This window comes from Panulirus ornatus, chromosome 20 (assembly GCF_036320965.1).
Source record: "Panulirus ornatus isolate Po-2019 chromosome 20, ASM3632096v1, whole genome shotgun sequence".
In the NCBI taxonomy this organism is placed as follows: domain Eukaryota; kingdom Metazoa; phylum Arthropoda; class Malacostraca; order Decapoda; family Palinuridae; genus Panulirus; species Panulirus ornatus.
The window spans coordinates 31,845,022-31,865,357 of NC_092243.1; the positions used below are offsets into that span (position 1 = coordinate 31,845,022).

Genomic DNA, 20,336 nt, shown 5'->3' on the forward strand with positions numbered 1-20,336 from the left:
TGGCGCTCTCTGAGTTTTAGTCCATTTCCTGCTATTTGAAAATGTTCAATACTGACGTTGTGGAATCCTTTAAGTATCTTAAAACACTATTAACTTGCCTCATAGACGCCTCTTGCTGAGAGAGAACGAGTTTAATTTTCGCAATCTGTCCTTATATGATTTGTTACGCAGAGAAGGATTCAATTTAGTTGCTCTTCGCTGACTGCTTCCAGTAAGTACAATATCCTTAGGGAGGTAAATGCAAGAGTCTTGGAGAGAGGGGCAAGTTTGCAGTCTGTTGTGGATTAGAGGGCTTGGGTGGTGAGTCAGTTGTTGTTTGCTGATGATACAGCGCTGGTGGCTGATTCGGGTGAGAAACTGAAGAAGCTGGTGACTGAGTTCGGTAAAGTGTAGGAAAGAAGAAAGCTGAGAATAAATGTTAATAAGAGCAAGGTTATTAGGTTCAGTAGGGTTGAAGGACAAGTCAACTGGGAGGTAAGTTTGAATGGAGAAAAACTGGAGGAAGTGAAGTGTTTTAGATATCTGGGAGTGGATTTAGCAGCGGATGGAACCATGGAAGCGGAAGTGGGTCACAAGGTGGGGGAGGGGGCAAAAGTTTTGGGAGCGATGAAGAATGTGTGGAAGGCGAGAACGTTATCTCGGAGAGCAAAAATGGGTATGTTTGAAGGAGTAGTGGTTTCAACAATGTTATATGGTTGCCAGGCGTAGGTTATAGACTGGGTTGTGCGGAGGAGGGTAGATGTGTTGGAAATGAGATGTTTGAGGACGATATGTGGTGTGAGGTGGTTTGATCGTATACGTAATGAAAGGGTAAGAGAGATGTGTGGTGATAAAAAGAGTGTGGTTGAGAGAGCAGAAGAGGGTGTATTGAAATGGTTTGGTCACATGGAGAGAATGAGTGAGGAAAGATTGACAAAGAGAAGGGAACGAGAAGTGGGAGACCAAATTGGAGATGGAAGGATGGAGTGAAAAAGACTTTGAGCGATCGGGGCTTGAACACACAGGAGGGTGAAAGGCATTCAAGGAATAGAGTGAATTGGAACGTTTTGGTATACTGGGGTCGAGGTTCTGTCAATAGGGCATGCGAAGCGTCTGAGATAAACCATGGAAAGTTTTGTGGGGCCTGGATGTGGAAAGGGAGCTGTGGTTTCGGTGCATTACACATGAATGCTAGAGACTGGGTGTGAACGAACGTGGCCTCTGTTGTCTTTCCTGGTGCTACCTCGCACGCGCGGGGAGGGAGGGCGGGGAGGGGGGGGTTGCAATTTCATGCGTGGCGGGGTGGCGACGAGAATGGATGAAAGCATTATGTATAAATACGTACATGTGTATATGTGTATATGTCTATGTATGTATATGTACTATACGTTGAAAAGTATAGGCATGTATTTGTGCGTGTGTGGGCGTTTACATATATACACGTGTATGTGGGCGGGTTTGACCATTCTTTCGTCTGTCTCCTTGCACTTCCTCGCCAACGCGGGAGACATCGACAAAGTATAATAAATGGGGGGTTGGGGATGGGTGAGGTGTTGGGGCAAAAGTGCACCTATTAGATATATGTGGTGTTGTATAACGAAACTTAGGTATAGTGTCAATATCACATCTTTGCTTTTGTATGAAAGGTTTCTCGTAATAATTCCGAAAATCTCATACGCTTTCATTTCAGCTTCATTACAATGCTGGGAAATTTGACGTTGTTAGAGATAGTGGCCCTTAGATCGTTTACACAAGGGGCGTCCTATATCTTGTGGTCCATCAGTTCATTATAAAAGAAAATTGAGGTTTCGTTCCCGTAACAGCTGAAATTTATTGACGCTAAAGGTCATTTGCCATTTTCCAAACCATTCTGTGATTTCATCTAGATCCTCTTGGAATCTTAGCCCGTCTTCTTCAGTTAGTATGGCACTGCCATATCAAGTCCGTCAGCCCTATGTCAGTATCGTTGATATAAATGATGAAAAGTATTAGCCCAAGGACAGAGCCCTGGGGCGCTGAGTTCAACTAATAACGGGTGACCGCAGAGACAATCCCCCAGTCATTACGACTCTGCCTCCTATCACGTAATCAGCATTCTATTCACTTTCTCATACAACCATTAACCCTCAAGACCCGGACTTACACATCAGTTTAACATGAGGGATTTTGTCGAATACTTTTCGAAAGTCCAGAAATATATCTATTGCTTTGATCTTGTAGTGTTTTTTAATGATTTATGATCAAATTCAAGGAGATTTACCTTCTAAAACCTTGCTGTGTATCATTAATCAGACTCTTGTTTCCAAGCAGACGACGAATTCATCTCAAATAATCGACTCCAGAAGTTTACATATCATTGACGTGAGGCTAATAGGACGGTGATTACCAGAAATTTCACGGCTTCCCTCTCTGAATATAGGGGTGACGCATACCAGTCTCTAGTCTTGCGAGATGACTGCATCTGGGAGAGATTTATTGAAAATATAGGTTAACGGTCCGGCAATTTTGACTGCTTGACTTTTTAAACTACTCGTGGATACAAACGATCAGGATCTAGACTTCCATTAGGCTTGAACTTACCTACGTCAGTACTTCTCTAACTGTGACGGTAAATTCTGGTATCGTGTGAGTTCTATCTATCACACAACTGTCTCATATTCATGTCGTTGCTTTCTAGTATAAAAACAGAGATAAGAAAAAAGTTTTCAGGGTTATTGCTATTCTCTTATCATCCACAATGGGTTTTCCATCTTCGTTTATTAAGACTACTATTCCACTCCTTGTGTGTTTCTTATTCTTGATATATCTACAAAGTCTTTTAAGATCTCTTGATATCTCTTGTAATACTCTTGCCTCGCTTTATATGTCTTTCCACGTCTCTCCTAATTGTGTTATATTGCGTTGCAATATATGTGTCATTGTATGACCACTTAAGCTTATAGAATTTATTTCTGCGCCGTATATGAGGAATTCTATTGTTTCTTTTGTGCATGTGAACGTGTGTGTGTCTAGTCTTTGTATAAACTGAGCATTGAAACCCGCCCATAATTCCTCTGGGCATGAATCATCATGGATGAGACTCTTTAATACATCGAGAAGCTCACTAAAATCACCTCTTTTAAAGTGAGGGATAATAATACTGGTTTTAGGAGAGCCGATTTTGATATCTATATCGAACCTAGCCATGTTATGGCCACAAGTGCCAAGATGATCACCAACACGGTTATTACTTGCTAAGAACTCCTGGGATGCAAGAACTAGACTAAGTACATTAGCTTCCCTCGTTGACTCGGTGAAGGTTTGGTTGAAAAAATCTTCGACCATGTTGATGAGTCTAGCAGATTCTCTTTGTACACCTGAGATAGCTCGCCAGTTGATTTTCGAAAGATTAAAATCATCAATAATGATCAAGTCTTTATCCTGTATTGCTCGTTGCAAACTCTCGTGAATGAGTTTCAATATCTGGCAGTTGTGTACAACGTTCAGGTAAAGTTTGGACAATTCTGTGCCAATCTGGACACACAAGTGTTCGACAGCAGCAGATGTTGTTGTGTGAACTTCGATGGGTTTAGGTAAGATTTTACAAACATTGCAGTTCCGCCTCCTCGACCGTCTCTATTCCTTACCAGTAATTTGTAGTCTGGCAAATTACACGCTCTAATTAGATCATTGTCTTTCGTGTTCAGAGATGTTTCTGTTACACTAATAATATCAACGTGTTCAGTGCACACTAATCTTTTTGGTGGGGTGGGAGGGGAACGGATCTGACCTCCCTGTCGTGAGATGATATATATGACCTGATGTGACATCTACTGTCATTACAATATGATCAACACACCAACTTCTACAGAGCCTAACCAAAACATTTATCCTGCGGCTGTAAGGTAACTTGATCTTTGATTTGCGCAGCGAAGAGTTCTGCTCCTTTATTGCCGTATAATCCCCTATCTCATATGAAGTCGAGCCATAACTCTATAAAGCCAGTGTTAGCATCTGTCCACAAACTTTTCAGTCTCTCATTGACGCCTAGCGCTCTACTTACAACGTATTTATCTACATTTTGTCCGGAGGAAGCGCCACCTGTAACTGTATTATCTCATCTATCTTCTGAATTTGTTTTCTTAAAGTAAACTTCGTTGTTACCAACATTCATCACTAAACATGACCTTCCACTTAATATTTTCATGTCTTGAACCTTTTGTTTAATGTAGAAAATTCTGTCGTCAGGGTAGACGTGGACTTAGCTCTCAGATTCCTCATGTGTTTATGTAGAGTCCTGACGAGCGAATCTCCAGGAATCGTGGAACAGTCGTCGTTGCAGTTTTCTTGCAAGTCTCTGAGTACAGCAAATCGATTGCTTGCGAGTGGGGCCAGCGGGGGCGCGAGGGTTCGGGGGGGGGGGGGGGGATCTCATGAAGAGAGGGGAGGGGAACGACTGGAGGGTGGGTGAGGTGTGACGTAAACCTGGAAGAGATTATGGTATTAGGGCGAGGGAGGGCCTTAGTGAAGGAACAGGACTGGAGGTTGGGGTGAGGGTGAGAGGAGGTTATCAGTTAGGGGAAGGAGAAGGGGGCTGAGGGGTAGGGTGAACATGGTGAGGTTCAGGAGAGGCTGTGGAGGGGGGCGTGCCAGCGGGGTTAGGGGGTGGGAAAGGCAGTGGTTGGTGTCCGGGTGGTGGAGGGCAGGTGGTGTGGGGAGGGCGCGAGCGAGGGAGGGTGGACCTGGATGACTGGGGGTTGTAGGCGCTGAGGGGAGGTAGCGCGGGTGTAGTCATGATGGTGCGCCATTATCAAACGCTGTACCTCGTCCCTAATTATTAAATCTTCCGCCGCTGAGTCTTTGAGCTGTGCCTTTATTACACCAACATCATTATGTGTGATCTTTTCTTCCATATTAGTACGGTTTACCAGAGCAATCTTAGTACGCTCCGTCTGGTCCTGTTATTATAAAACCCTTAATAAAACCTCGACTACAGGAGGTATGTACCTGGGTAGCGAACAGCTGCTGCCGTTGTGATGAGAGATTACACATGTGAACTGAAGGGTCAGTAATGTAGATATAAGTGGAGTAACACTCAAGCGTAAGAGAAGGACATATTGATGGTCATGTATTATGAGTTTGATGGCTTGTTGGCCGGGCGGTGACCGGGCGGTGACCTCACTTGACCTGATAACTACGGACAGAGCGACGAGTCCTACCATTACGAACTCCCGAGACGTAATTGAGCTCCTGAGCCCAGAGAGAGAGAGAGAGAGAGAGAGAGAGAGAGAGAGAGAGAGAGAGAGAGAGAGAGAGAGAGAGAGCAAAAGGCGAAGCTAACGCGCATTGATCACCACATGAAAGGATAGGGTTGCGAAGAACGAGTCACATGAGTAACATTGTGTTAACGTTTGTTGGTGGGATAAACTACTCTGCTCTCACAAACCTTCAAAATACCAGGGCGAGTGATGTCGGTAATACTGGCACCAAAATTAGATTACTGGGGGAGGTCTGTATATTTTTTTTTTTTATCCAGTTTCAAACATAATTCAATGAAAATTTCTAATCAACTTATTTCTTTACGAATACTTTGATGATTATCTGTTATCAGTTTCTTATATCTAAAAGCAAAAATTGTTGGCTTATTCCTTCGAAAATTCTTTTATTATTGTGCTAAGTACTGATATGGGAATAAATGTATAATGGTGTACAAAGTGTGTCGCAATGTCTGTTGCAATATATTTATTGCTCTTATATTCCAATCTTTTTTTAAATCATTCTGAAGATAATTTACGATGTAAGATATGATTTACGAACACATTGTTAAGAATATTTGTGAAGCTTTAGCTTAGCTGTAAACGACTTCTCTCACAGCCAAGCCTCACAGAATGAAGTATAGCAGGGTGTAAAGTAAAGTCAGGAGTGTCATGGGCCCAGTCGTTCACACTATACCATGTTTACTTAACTCAGACATCTGGAGCCTTGAGACGTTGTGAAGAAAGCTACTGATTGGCTGATACAAAAGCGGGGAATTCAGTAAATTTACAGCTCTTCTGATTTCAGTAAATACTCTATATATACGAATACCTATTGCTATATGAGCAGCTATTTTCATTCTAGAATAATTTCCGAGGGCAAATAGTTGCATATTAGCTTAAAACTATGTGTGTGCACGTCAAAATTGATATAGATTAAACAAGCGTTATAAAGGGATGAGCGACGGTCGGTGTCAAGACGGTCACAAGAGTGTTCATGATCGATGCTATTACTCCATGATCAGGTCCTCCACTCGATCATTCAGCGACTTCGTCCGGAGTCGAATCACTCACTGGCCAGAACTGAAAGTGGGAAAAGAGGTCTGTGGCGTCATGGGCCTGCGGGCTACTCCCATCTCTTAAAAAGTTCCTTGTTGAATTACGCAGCGCTTCTAGATAGCTGACACACTCAAACTAAAGAAATATAATACCATTAACCATGTTGGTACAGTTCATTAATATACATGTTTTCATTATAGTGAATACCCGACGAGTTTATGAAACTTTGATTTTCAGGTACAGCAACCCTACGTCAGCTTGTCAGATAAACTGGCGCTGGCTGGTAGGCAGAGTCAGTGAGCGCAAATATGGAGTCAGATCGCAATGTCATCATGAATGTGTATCGTTACTTCAGCCGACAATGAGGAGTCGATTCGATAACCGAGATCGCCGAGAAAACTGCCGAAGCCACGCAAGTGTCGTTTAGCTCGGAGAGGTAAGCGACTGGCGTCTGAATGTGAATTGTAGATATCTTCACAAAAACTATGATTTTGGTTAATATTTTGTTGTAACTCCTACTGGGCGATGATGAAAATGAGGAACGGGAGTAATATACTACCCCGTCCTTTGGATGTATATATGTCAATAAACATTTCCCTTCTGAATGTGAACCCCACCTGATAACATTAATCGGACACTTCATGAGAATGCGTGTAATGAGTATGCTGGATGATTTTGACAAGAAGTGTATCTGAAAAGAATTTCTATCATTCTACGATAAAGTAAAGACAACTTCAGTGAAGTTTGAAGGTGGAAAGACGGCCTTGTGGGATATTGTACGGGAAGTTGGGTTTAGATATAAGAAAGTGTCAAGTGGGAAGACACTTTTAACTGAGAGGGGATGACACAATGGTGGCGAGGAACAAGTACCTCAGGTTAATAGGAAACAACAGGAAAAGTAACCTTAAAAACCGAGGGTCAGAGATGTTTTTGGATGAACCCTGAGTAAACTCAGCTGAATGTGAGGAACAATGCTAGTCTATGACTGACGGTGTGAACGACTACACTCCGGGATCGTTCCTCATGGCAACGATGGTGAGTATCATGGCCCCATGGACATGAAGAATCTAAAACGTGGTTTGAAGAACAACTCTTACCAAATACTCAAGAGAGTTCTTTAATCATGATGGATAATGCCCCATATCACAGATAAATTCGAAACAGAATTCTGAAGTTACGAACAGCAATGTGTCATAAACAGACGAAATATCCCGTGCGCCTGGTCATGATATTCTAAAATAACACCTTATTACTGACAGTTGAACTCGAGTTCATATTAACACATATTATGAGAGAAGTCAGTAAATATAATTCCAATTTAGATCAATCTATGAAAACTGTAGAGAAACTGACAAGAGAGGCAATAGGAAAAATGACTGAAGTAGATTTAGAGAAAGTGTATTGAACATAGCAAGAATATAGATGATTACAGGAAGGAAGCCGTGGCTGGGGAACACATATTCGAAGTCAGTTGTAATTAACATTGATAATGACACCAGTAATGACATTGATTTGATGGATCTGTGCGATTGATAATAATTTTCTCCTTTCATACACATACACACACACACACACACACACACACACACACACACACACACACAAACACTCACGTCCACTAACCTTGTAAAGTAGGGCTTGTAAATCAACTGCGATGATTTGTACCTAATTTGATATTTGTTACTGACTCATGAATTTAATATCAATACGATGTGTGTTGAACATATCGCTGTAAGTGACAGAAACCCAAAGAAATTAAGAGAGAGCGAGAGAGCATGACGAAGACAGTGAAAGTTTGTGCTTGAGACGATGCTTCAACAGCAGTAAGCGGTCGATCAGTGGTAGGTTATCAAATTGACTATTACCTCCCCCACTCTACCCCATCAGCGTTATTCCACTACAGGCACATGTTGCATTCATCAGTGGTTAGCATACCTTTATGTAGTAACCATTTCAGATGACTTCTTTAGGTGCTGGAGTTACGGGTTCCACGTTCCAATCTACAGACACTCTCGTCTCTGGTATTGATTAATTGAATGGTTTTTGAGACCGGCAATACAACCTCTGGTTTTCTCTCAGAACTAGGGACTGACTTGGGAGAAATTTGATTTTTGAGGATAAATTATGTTTTCGTCTTCCTTGATATCTTTTGACATAATCTTATTTTCTTCTGAGCCGAGAAGAAGTAACCATTTCAGAGCTGAAGGCTCTATTCAACGCGGATGCTTTGGCTCTACTGTAATAGATGAGTGTAACATTTCCTTTTTCCTGTAATGCCATTCACATACCATTTCTTTCTTGTGTTTTGGGTTTACAATCTTCCTTTGCAAGTCCTCTTTTCATCACTTCTCTTAGCACTTATAATTATGGTTCTACGTCCACTCTGATGATTATCATCAGCGTGGCTGGAGTAGCTGAATTTTATCATCAGAGTTTACTTTCCGGCAGTGAGTTGCAAGTCTTTTTTCTATGAAAGTGCGCGTTCATATACACTTTATTCGTATTCATATACCTCCACGTTGTACAGTTAGGTTCGGTAAAATGCCATCTGCTGGCTATGTGCGGCTGTTGGGAAATGACCGGTGTAGACCCCGTTGCTCACCAACGTGAGACGAAGGGTATTCGAGTGCATAGTATTCGAAAAGTCATTTCCCTATTAGGGGCGATCATAGCTTAGCGGTAGCGCTCCCGCCTGTTACACAGGGGTCCCGGGTTCGATCCTGACTGTTGGAGGTTAGTATGATACAATATATATTTTTTTTTTTTTTTTTTTATACTTTGTCGCTGTCTCCCGCGTTTGCGAGGTAGCGCAAGGAAACAGACGAAAGAAATGGCCCAACCCCCCCCCCCCCCATACACATGTACATACACACGTCCACACACGCAAATATACATACCTACACCGCTTTCCATGGTTTACCCCAGACGCTTCACATGCCTTGATTCAATCCACTGACAGCACGTCAACCCCTGTATACCACATGACTTCATCAAAGGCAGGAGATCTCTCAAACATGTAACACCAGAAGACCGTCAGTCTGCAGGTTCATTATTGGGGATCTCTTGGCATAGAGGCCTTATAGTATCTGAAGACGTCCGGGGTTGGGTGAAGAGTCTAATATGGACATTTCTCTTTCCAACATCTCCCTCGTGATGGTGGTGTCATGGCAGGGTCTCAGGTATGTCTGCAGTCTTCCACTTTGTAGAGGACACGAAAAACGTCGGGACATCTACGTCTCTGTGTCATCTACAAAGGAAGCCCGAAGACACACCTGAGATCCTGCCACAACACCACTCTCACGAGGGAGATGTTGGAAAAAGGATGGTCTATATTAGACTCTTCGCCCGACCCCAGACGCATTAGTGTTAAGACAGAATATTGGATCTTTTCATTTCCCTCTGGGGTTGTCTCTGTCTACCTTTTTGTAATAATCTTTAGATTATTTATACTGTTGATTTGTAGATACAAGGAATCATAGGCTACGTTTCCTGCATTAAGGTTTCGACACTTTACCGACCTGATCAAGTTAAACAGCTACTTTGAGTTATACACAACAATCACAAATACTTCTCGCAAATATGGCTGTTTTATCCATATATCACCTTCAAAATGCTCCTGCTAGAGTCTCGGAGGCATTACCATTCACCATGATTATTGAGAATACGTATTGTAATGTTGTTTATAGATGTTCATTATTTCCCTTCATTACCTCATATGATCTAACTAATGGTGATTCAGGACGGCAGCCAGATGTGTACCATTAAACCAAGCTATTTCACTTCGCCGAAACAACCTCTCCGAGCAACCGGGTGATCATGTAACAATAGACCACTCGCCACCATACCTGGCTAATCCAGAGTTTTACCAGGTGTAATAAGAAGATCCCACCAACCCCTGTCTCCTACACATGTTTGGTCCATCACAGTGTGCGACTCAGGGTAATGCAATCCGTCGCTGGGGATGATAACCTTTGATACTCCCTCTTTGAGCACTGCACACGTACGTGATTGTGTCATTGCGAGCGGTCCTCCACGAGTCTAGCTCGAGTACATAAGCTCATGCAATCACACTAGGGAAAAGAGCAAGTGAGTCCTGCCACAGCTATGGGGTTTCGAGTGATCCTGGCATCCAGGGCTCTCCTCAGAGCAGCATTGTCCTCCACAGAGCAAGCGAATTCTTCATAGGCCTTCACCACGCCGGCCAAGGATATCACTCCCCTTCACTAGAATTCATAACATCTCTGTGGATTCTACTTGCCTCCAATTGAGAGACAACAGCTGCTACGCCAGTCTACAATTGCTATGCCAGTCTAATGCTATTACACCAGATTACCACGGCTAAGCCACTCAACAGCTGCTGTGCCAGTCTTCAATGTCTATACTAGTATGCATCTGATAAACAAATCCACAATGGTTACGCCAGATTGCAGCTGCCACAACAGTTTACAGTGGCTGTGCTATGTTACAGCTGCTACACCAGACTGCTACAGTTACATCGGACCACTTCAATTAGACCAGTCTACAACATTTATATACGTTAGTCTGTAGGTACTACACTAGTCTACAATGGCCAAAGTACTTTAAAGCTGTAAGAAGTCTACGACGGTGATGTCGGTCTACATCTGCTGAACTAGTCTATACCGGCTTCGCCAGCATACAAGTGCTGAACCATTTTACAACGGCTACATCATTATAAAGTTGCTACATCAATCTAACATGGTTTACTCCAATTTAGGCTGGTGAGACAATATACTTTTCCAGCTACATCATCGACGATTATACTGTCCAGCCAAACAGTTCTACCTAACTCCTGCTCCAGCTGTGCTATCAACGGCTACACTGTCTTCAACTGCAATAGTTCTGTTTCCTATTATACCTGTCTTCAGCCACGCTGTTGAACATCCTCTCTCTATATGCCATAACGGCTTTCAAGTTGAAAGCGGAGCTCTTTTGAAACTCACGTCACCCTGGGGTAGAATCAACACTCATATCACCTTTAGGTAGAATCAACACGAATCAACACCCACAGCACCAGGAGGTAGAGTCAACACTTACAACACCCTGAGGTCGAGTATACACCTTTCATCCTTAGGCTGGAATCAACAAACTACCCTGCGGTCGAGTCAACACAGCAGCACCCTCACTCAGGTCGAGTCAACACTTGCAACACCCTGAGGTTGAGTAAAAACTTCTTCGCCCTAAGGCGGAGTCAACATTCACTGCATTCTAAGGTTGCGTCATCACTCACAGCACCTTGAGACTGAATCTACACTCTTCACCCTGCATTCCAGTCTCCTCTATCATTAAAATCTGAAGTCTTCCTCGTCATGAGAGATTGAATTTCCACTCAGCCCCAACGGTAGAGGCTACAGTATTAACGTCCCGGCACGGTTTAGACAACCGTAGGTCCCGTAAACTGTGATTTTTGAGCAGTGCGATTACTGAACCAGTCCAGCCTCTTTGTAGTTCCCGGAGCAGCTACTTAAAGATGACGGTAGCATTCCTGGACGTAGCCTCGGACATGGATGCACTTAGGACTGTTGTATAAATCAACCTTAAGGTACGTTCCTTTTATTCTTTTACAACCTATTTGTAGTCAACTATTCGTACAGTACAGCTCTACGTCCATGGATCCCTATCTCTTGATCTTTTTTCTACAACCACGCAGTTTTTCTGTCTCTAAATCTATACGATATCAACATTCACAATTTCAATCTTCATTGTATTCCATTCATCCACAATAAAATACAAGATGAATAATTCTTTATATCTTTTCTCACAAGTTTCCTGCTTAATTTCATACTATGACATCTTGTTGTTCTATCTTTACATCTTTCAAGGAACTGTTCAATGTTGACCAGATAAGCTTGGCTTACTAACTTAAAAATTGTGATCAAGTAACACCTTACTCTTCTCTCTTCCATAATGGATAGATTCATGGACTCTAACCTTTCACTTTAATTGAACTTTCTTAACTCTAGTAAGATTTTTGTTGACCTCATTTGGACCATCTCTATTTGTCATTACTGCTCCTGAGGTGCGTCGATCAAATATGACAATAATCTTTTAGTTCTGGCCTAATGTAAGATGTGATGAGTTATCCATGTACTTCCAACATTTACCAGAAGACAGTTTGTTTCTTTTCAATTCTCCAAAAGTTGCGCTCTCGGGACAGGTTAAGTACGAATGTCCTCTCAAATCCCTGTCATACACAGCTTATTATTTTGTTGATAATATTTCCATGAGGCTTCCTTTCACTGTGTCCCATCTTTACCACAAACTTTGCATTTAGTCCAGTAGCACATCATTAATCAAGTACCAAACCTGGGAAGTGATTATGTTGTTTGCTCATGATATGGCTCTGGTGGCAGATACAGGAGAAAAAACTGCAAAAGTTGTGCCTGAATCTGGAAGTGCGCGTAAACGGAGAAAGTTGAAATGAATGTGAATGAAAGGTTATTTGTTTTAGTTGGGCAGAGGAGCAGGTTAGTAAGGGTGTATATATGAATGGAGAAAATTTGGAAAAAGTGAATGTTTTTAGATACCTGTGAGTGGAAATGGCAGCGAATGGAACGATGTAAGCGGAAATGAATTATAAGGTAGATAGGGGGACGAAGGTTCCTGGAGCACTGAGGAATATGGAAAAAGAGGTTTTTATCTGGGAGGGTATAGATGGATATGTTTGAAGGCATAGTAATCCCAGCGATGTTGTTAGGATGTGAGGCAGGGGCTGTAGATAAAGATGTGTGGAGGAGAGTGGAAGTGTAATGAAATGTTAAAGACAATATGTGGCGTGAAGTGGTTTGATTAAGTAAGTAATGAAAGGCTGAGAAGAGTGGTAATAAGAAGAGTGTGGCTGAGAGATCTGAAGAGAGTGTGCAGGAAAGGTTTGGATAAATGGAGAGAAAGAGCTAGTAAAGGTTGACAAAGAAGATATTCTTGTCAGAAGTAAATGGGAAAAGGAAAAAGGGAAACCAAACTGGAGATGAAGGGACGGAGTGGAAAATATTTTTAGTGGTCAGGGGCTGAACATGCAGGAGGGTGAAAGGTGTGAACGAAATCAAATGAATCGGAACGATTTGGTATGCACTGGGCGACGCGCTATCAATGAACTGAACCCAGGCATGTGAAGCGGCCAGGGGAACCATGGAAAGGTGTGTGCGGCCTGGTTGTGGATACGGAGCTGTGGGTTCAGTGCATTACAAATGACAGTTACAGAATAGATGTAAGCGAATGTGGCCTGTCTTTACCTGTTTCTGAAGCTATCTTGCTAACTCAAAAAACGACGGACAGGTATGAAAGATAGATATACATACATACAAATATATATATATATATATATATATATATATATATATATATATATATATATATATATATATATATATATATATATATATATATATATATATATATATATATGTATATATATATATATCTTTTCTTTTTTTCTTTTAAACTATTCGCCATTTCCCGCGTTAGCGAGGTAGCGTTAAGAACAGAGGACTGGGCCTTTTTTGGAATATCCTCACCTGGCCCCACTCTGTTCCTTCTTTTGGAAAATCAAAAAAAAACGAGAGGGGAGGATTTCCAGCCCCCCGCTCCCTCCCCTTTTAGTCGCCTTCTACGACACGCAGGGAATACGTGGGAAGTATTCTTAATCCCCTATCCCCAGGGATACAAATCTTCACCTTCGCCTCCACAAGATAGTGATCAGACATCCCTCCATTTCCACCTCTCAGCACATTAACATCCAAAAGTCTCTCTTTCGCGCGCCTATCAATCAACACGTAATCCAGTAACGCTCTCTGGCCATCTCTCCTATTTACATACGTACACTTATGCATATCTCTCTTTTCAAACCAGGTATTCCCAATCACCAGTCCTTTTTCAGCACATAAATCTACAAGCTCTTCACCATTTCCATTTACAACACTGAACACCCCATGTACACCAATTATTCCCTCAACTGCTACATTACTCACCTTTGCATTTAAATCATCCATCACTATAACCCGATCTCGTGCATCAAAACCCCTAACACACTCACTCAGCTGCTCCCAAAACACTTGCCTCTCATGATCTTTCTTCTCATGCCCAGGTGCATATGCACCAATAATCTCCCATCGGTCTCCATCCACTTTCATCCACCTGTGGAAGGTATTGAGAATATATGGTGTTGGAGGCAAGTTGTTGGAAGCAGTGGAAAGTTTTTATCGGCATGTAAGGCGTGTGTACGTGTAGGAAGAGGAAAGTGATTGGTTCTCAGTTAATGTAGGTTTGCGGTAGGGGCGTTTGATGTCTCCATGGTTGTTTAATTTGTTTATGGATGGGGTTGTTAGGGAGGTGAATGCAACAGTTTTGGAAAGAGGTGCAAGTTTGCAGTCTATTGTGGATGAAAGAGCTTGGGAAGTGAGCCAGCTGTTGTTCGCTGATGATACAGCGCTGGTGCCTGATTCATGTGAGAAACTGCAGAAGCTGGTGACTGAGTTTGGTAAAGTGTGTGAAAGAAGAAAGCTGAGAGTAAATGTGAAAAAGAGCAAGGTTATTAGGTACAGTAGGATTGAGGAACAAGTCAACTGAGAGGTAAGTTTGAATGGAGAAAAACTGGAGGAAGTGAAGTGTTTTAGATATCTGGGAGTGGATTTGGTAGTGGATGGAACCATGGAAGCGGAAGTGAATCATAGGGTGGGGGAGGGGGCGAAAGTTCTGGAAGCGTTGAAGAATGTTTGAAGTCGAGAACATTATCTCGGAAAGCAAAAATGGGTATATTTGAAGGAATAGTGGTTCCAACAATGTTATATGGTTGCGAGGTATGGGGTATGGATAGAGTTGTGCGGAGGAGGGTGGATGTGCTGGAAACGAGATGTTTAAGGACAATATGTAGTGTGAGGTGGTTTGATCGAGTAAGTAATAATACGGTAAGAGATGTGTGGTAATATAAAGAGTGTGGTTGAGAGAGCAGAAGAGGGGTGTTTTGAAATGGTTTGGTCACATGGAGAGAATGAGTGAGGAAAGATTGACCAAGAGAATATATGTGTCAGAGGTGAAGAGAACGAGGAGAAGTGGGAGACCAAATTGGAGGTGGAAAGATGGAGTGAAAAAGGATTTTGAGTGATCGGGGCCTGAACATGCAGGAGGGTGAAAGGCGTGCAAGGAATCGAGTGAATTGGAACGATGTGGTGTACCGGGTCCGACGTGCTGTCAATGGATTGAACCAGGGCATGTGAAGCGTCTTGGGTAAACCATGGAAAGCTCTGTGGGGCCTGGATGTGGAAAGGGAGCTGTGGTTTCGGTGCATTATTACATGATAGCTAGAGATTGAGTATGAACGAATGTGGCCTTTGTTGTCTTTTCCTAGCGCTACCTCGCGCACATGCGGGGGGAGGGGTTTGTTATTTCATGTGTGGCGGGGTGGCGATGGGAATGAATAAAGGCAGACAGTATGAATTAAGTACATGTGTATATATGTATATGTCTGTGTTTTTGTATATATATGCACACGTTGAGATGTATAGGTATATATATGTGCGTGTGTAGATGTGTATGTATATACATGTGTATGTGGGTGGGTTGGACAATTCTTTCGTCTGTTTCCTTGCGCTACTTTGCCAACGCGAGAGACAGCGACAAAGCAAAATAAATAAAATAAAAACATATATATATATATATATATATATATATATATATATATATATATATATATATATATATATATATATATATATATATATATATATATATATAACCATTGTTGACACAGCTGGAACAAAGCATTGCAGGAACTGTGTAGCTGGAGAGGAATGCTGGAAATGACGCAACTGTAGACAACTGCACTATAGAACTGCAACTGCTGTAGATCAAGAAAGCCGTCGTGAACTAGTGTAGCAGCTATAGATAGGTGTAACTGGTGTTGACCAGTGTAGCAGCAGTAGGCTGTCGTAGCCTCTGTAAACGGCATAACAAATATAAACTGGTGTGGTCTTTGTGGACTGGCTGAACAGTTTAAGATTCGGGTAGCACCAGCAAACTGTAGTAGTGGTAATAGACTGGTGTAGCAGCAGTTGCCTTGTCAAATGGAAGCAAGTAGAGTCCACAGAGCTGTTGTACAGTCTAACAGAGGAAAGCTGTAGCCTCTGTTCTTCTAATTAGGATGGGATTGCTACATTAAACCTAAGCAGGCTTGATGAGGCCCTGTGGAAAGTTCAGGTGCTCAGTGAGGTGTTCTGCTGCTATAAAGAGGGCAGTGAATGCCCTCCCATTGGAAGTAGCAACACCTCCACAATAGCCTGGAGGTAAACTCGCTTGTTCTTTTTCCAACGGTAATCGTATGATCTTGCATAGCCGAGGTGAATCTAGTGGTGGGCCGCCGTTTGTAGTTACACAGCCTTCCACGTTTCCGGGACTTAGGAGGATATAGTGGCAGAGTTTATTAGTTTTGTCGACAGACTGAATAATGTGACATAAACAATACGTTTAAGACTCAGAAACTGTCGAGTCTTCATATCAGCCCTTCTGAAAGTTTGAATTAGCCTAGTATAGTGGCGGGGCCATTCGCTGTTATATAAGTGTTATACACTATGCGAGGCAGGTTTGGTCACCTGCGCATATGAGGCTGTATGTGTGCTGCCTAGAGTGGTTGTGTCAGCCAAGTGAGGCAGGTTGGTGTGGCGGTGTTCACTTAGCTGCTCACATAAAGACAAACCATCCCCACCTGACAGCAACATTAGAACGCTCTCTCTGCTCATGATGCATTGTAAGGGCAAACAGACTCTTTCTGGCGAGTTTTAAAACTTATACACAGAGCTAGATATAGTCATATATATATAAATGAACGTTTTACACGACACCTCACATACCTGTGATGGATATTCAAGGTGGCTTGGAATAATTGTTGTGACTGCCCAAAGTCGCAAAAGTCGCTGTTGTGTATGGAAAAAATACCAATCTTCTTTATTACGCAGCCCGTCTTTGTTCCAGTAATCAAGCCTTCACGTATCTATCCAAAATGTAATTTTCTTCTATAATTATCCATAAAGCTATTATGATCACATCCAGGTTTTCCACAATAATCATCCATAAAGCTATTATGATCACATCCAGGTTTTCCACAATAGTGTATGTTATACTCTTATGAATCTCTGCATTAACACTTCTAACATTTGCACAAATTTCTCTTTTCTTACTTTCATTATCATTTTTGTCCTCCTTCGTGTAATATCGTGCCTTTCCTCCTGTTTTATCTAGCAGTATTATCATCCGGTTGCCGGTAATGCGCAAAGTTTTGCCCAACATCTTAACCTAAAGAATCCTGACCCAGCTGCATTGGCGTGACCTTACACATTTTGTGGTCCATTGCTTCTTTTTTCATAATGAAACGGAGGTTTCAGATACGAGGCTGATATCAACTTGATTTGTATATATCATATGCCTATATTTTCATGGGAAATGCTATATGTTTTCTTTTTACTCTCCTTAAGATGAGTTACGTATGATTTCTTATCACAACGCTCTACCAAAATGAAAGGATAGCGCGTATCGCTCATCGCAGGAGAATCTCGAGCGATGGACGAGTCGTGTCTTATGTGGATGATGGAGAGATTATATATTTAGACTGAAGGCCAGCAGCCTACATGTTGGAGAGACAGAAAGAAGAGGCAGCAACCAGGGCCGAAGTAGTGACACTTGACAGCCACTGAAGTGTTGGCTTTGGTGTGCAGCCGTCGCTAACTCTCTCGAGACCCAGGCGGGTAGTATCGGAAATATACCTCCCTGGGCAGTGGCTGTCTACCACTCTTGGGAGTGAGACAACCCACTCGTATCTGCGACGAGATTTTCCCATAGGGCAGGGATAGCGCGTCGTGATGACCGCAGAAAAACTCAGAATTATGAAGAACGAGTTAAGTGAGTAACGTGTTGTCTAGTGTTAAGACAGAGATGGAGATATTCTATATCTGAATTGAAAGCCACCAGCTCACGTGTGGGTTAGGCAAAAATGAAAAGATAGCAACTTAGGCCAAAGGAGAGAAACATGACAGCCATTGAAGTGTTGGTTCACTGCAGAGAGAGAGAGAGAGAGAGAGAGAGAGAGAGAGAGAGAGAGAGAGAGAGAGAGAGAGAGAGAGAGAGAGAGAGAGAGAGAGAGAGAATCATATAATGATGAGAAGATCAATTACATAAACACGGAAGTAAATGAGAAAATGACAGAATATCGGTACACAAAGAAGGAAATGACGATCGTATCTTTTTTCTGAATTACTTTGTTTCTCACAAGATCAACATAAAACAGAGATTAAACTAATTCTTAGTTGTTTTTATTTTGATGTTACAGTAAACAGGAGTTACAAAAAGCCCAGACCACCACACTGGTAAGTTTACATCAAAGACGTATTATTCATAAGTCTGAGTCAACCTCAACCAGTCCGTCCTCTTCCTGCAGCTCTGTGCTCCCTCCTCCTACTCCCTTCAAGTGCCCTCCTCAACGCCCCAATCTGTAGCCTGGGACGAGGGATGCAAGACTGGATAGTTCTTCAGGGTTGTAATTTGCTTTGAATCATTCAAAGTTGTATGATCACAACAGGTATCACCAGTCAGTTCTCTAGAGCTGTATTTTGCTCTGAATCTCCCAAGTTTTACAATCACAAGAGGTATTACTTAACGACAATAATATCAGTAAAATAAAATATATGTACAAGTTGGCAAAGTAGAAAAAAATTGATCCTCTCTCTCTCTCTCTCTCTCTCTCTCTCTCTCTCTCTCTCTCTCTCTCTCTCTCTCTCTCTCTCTCTCTCTCTCTCTCTCTCTCTCTCTCTCTCTCTCCACTACACCACAATAAAAGAATAGACAAATCGATAATGAACCACCGTGAATATCACAGACATGCTTTTAAATAAGAGAAAGAACACACAAAAAAGAGATGGATGCAGACACCTCCGAAATCACCGGATTCTTGCAGATCAACTGTCAGGTGTTTTATGATAAGGACACAGTTCTTGTTCAAGTCATTAAGTACCTGTACCATCAATGGGTTATTTCCGGAGATGCATTGTTGCCGTAGTGGTATTTCTCTGGATTTAACCTTTAAAGCCGCTTAAAGAAAACGTACACATCAGCGTGCTCAAGCAGTGACTCAAAGAAACAGGCTTATCGCTATACATGTTCGAAACCAACGGCTGGATAATGGCATTTACAGTGTCAACTATTGGTTTCTACAAAGTGAATATATTTCACAATGCTATAGGATATGTTCGTATGTCAAAGTTCCAACTAAGTCAGTGACAGAGCCAAGAAGAATTCCCCGTGCTCAGTGCAGGTACTTGGAAGAGCCTTTGAACCTCTCATTTCAAAGCTACATTACAAGAAAGCTTCAGGGAAAAGGTATAAAAGATTACGTGGGACTCACCATGCCATCTCCCAGGGGTGAGGAGAGCCGGCAGTGTAGAGCTGCTGTAGCCCCAGCCTGGGCGGTGATCTCAGTATGATTGGACTGGAGAAAGATACCGTTCTTACCCACCGCCGAGCCACTGTGACCACTCAGGCTATTTGGAGAGCTGCCGTGGGGACCTGTGGGGATCAGTGAAGTACTTGTTAGTGACATCCTTACTGACTTCACTGGTACTGCGTAACATGACAGCTGAACATTTATTGGAGTGTTACCTACAGCACTGTAGCCTCTTTAAGTATAACTATAAAGTGCTATTTAGTTTCACACAGGCAAATCAGCATTTGCTGGAGCGTTAAATGCGGCATGCACTGCTTTTAATTGCCAGATTGATTATATCGTGTTCGCACCGTTGAATAAGGCAAGATATTACGCTTTAGCACTGATGTGCCACAATGAAGTTTATCACTTCATTTTCGGAGGATATGACATATTATGTGTGATAGTGAAGCACATGGTAATGTGTTGGTGGTTGGCCTAAGGTTCTGGTAAGTGAGTTAAGAGCGTGGCTCTTAGGATACACACAGTATTGAATCTAATATCACACTCACCACAAGAAATGTCACAGACCAGGAGAAAGTCATTCATGTCTACAGCGTAATAACTAATGGTGACTTAGTACT

At 42.2% G+C, this 20,336-nt stretch overlaps 1 protein-coding gene across 1 annotated transcript in view; it reads right to left on the reverse strand.

The window, feature by feature from the left end:
• Nucleotides 1-20,336, reverse strand: part of LOC139755799 (uncharacterized) — a 336,170-nt gene that overhangs the window by 109,866 nt on the left and 205,968 nt on the right. The window contains exon 3 of the mRNA XM_071674415.1: nucleotides 19,675-19,835. Within this exon, the coding sequence (XP_071530516.1) occupies nucleotides 19,675-19,835 (161 nt within the window). The remainder of the gene's footprint in view (nucleotides 1-19,674; nucleotides 19,836-20,336) is intronic.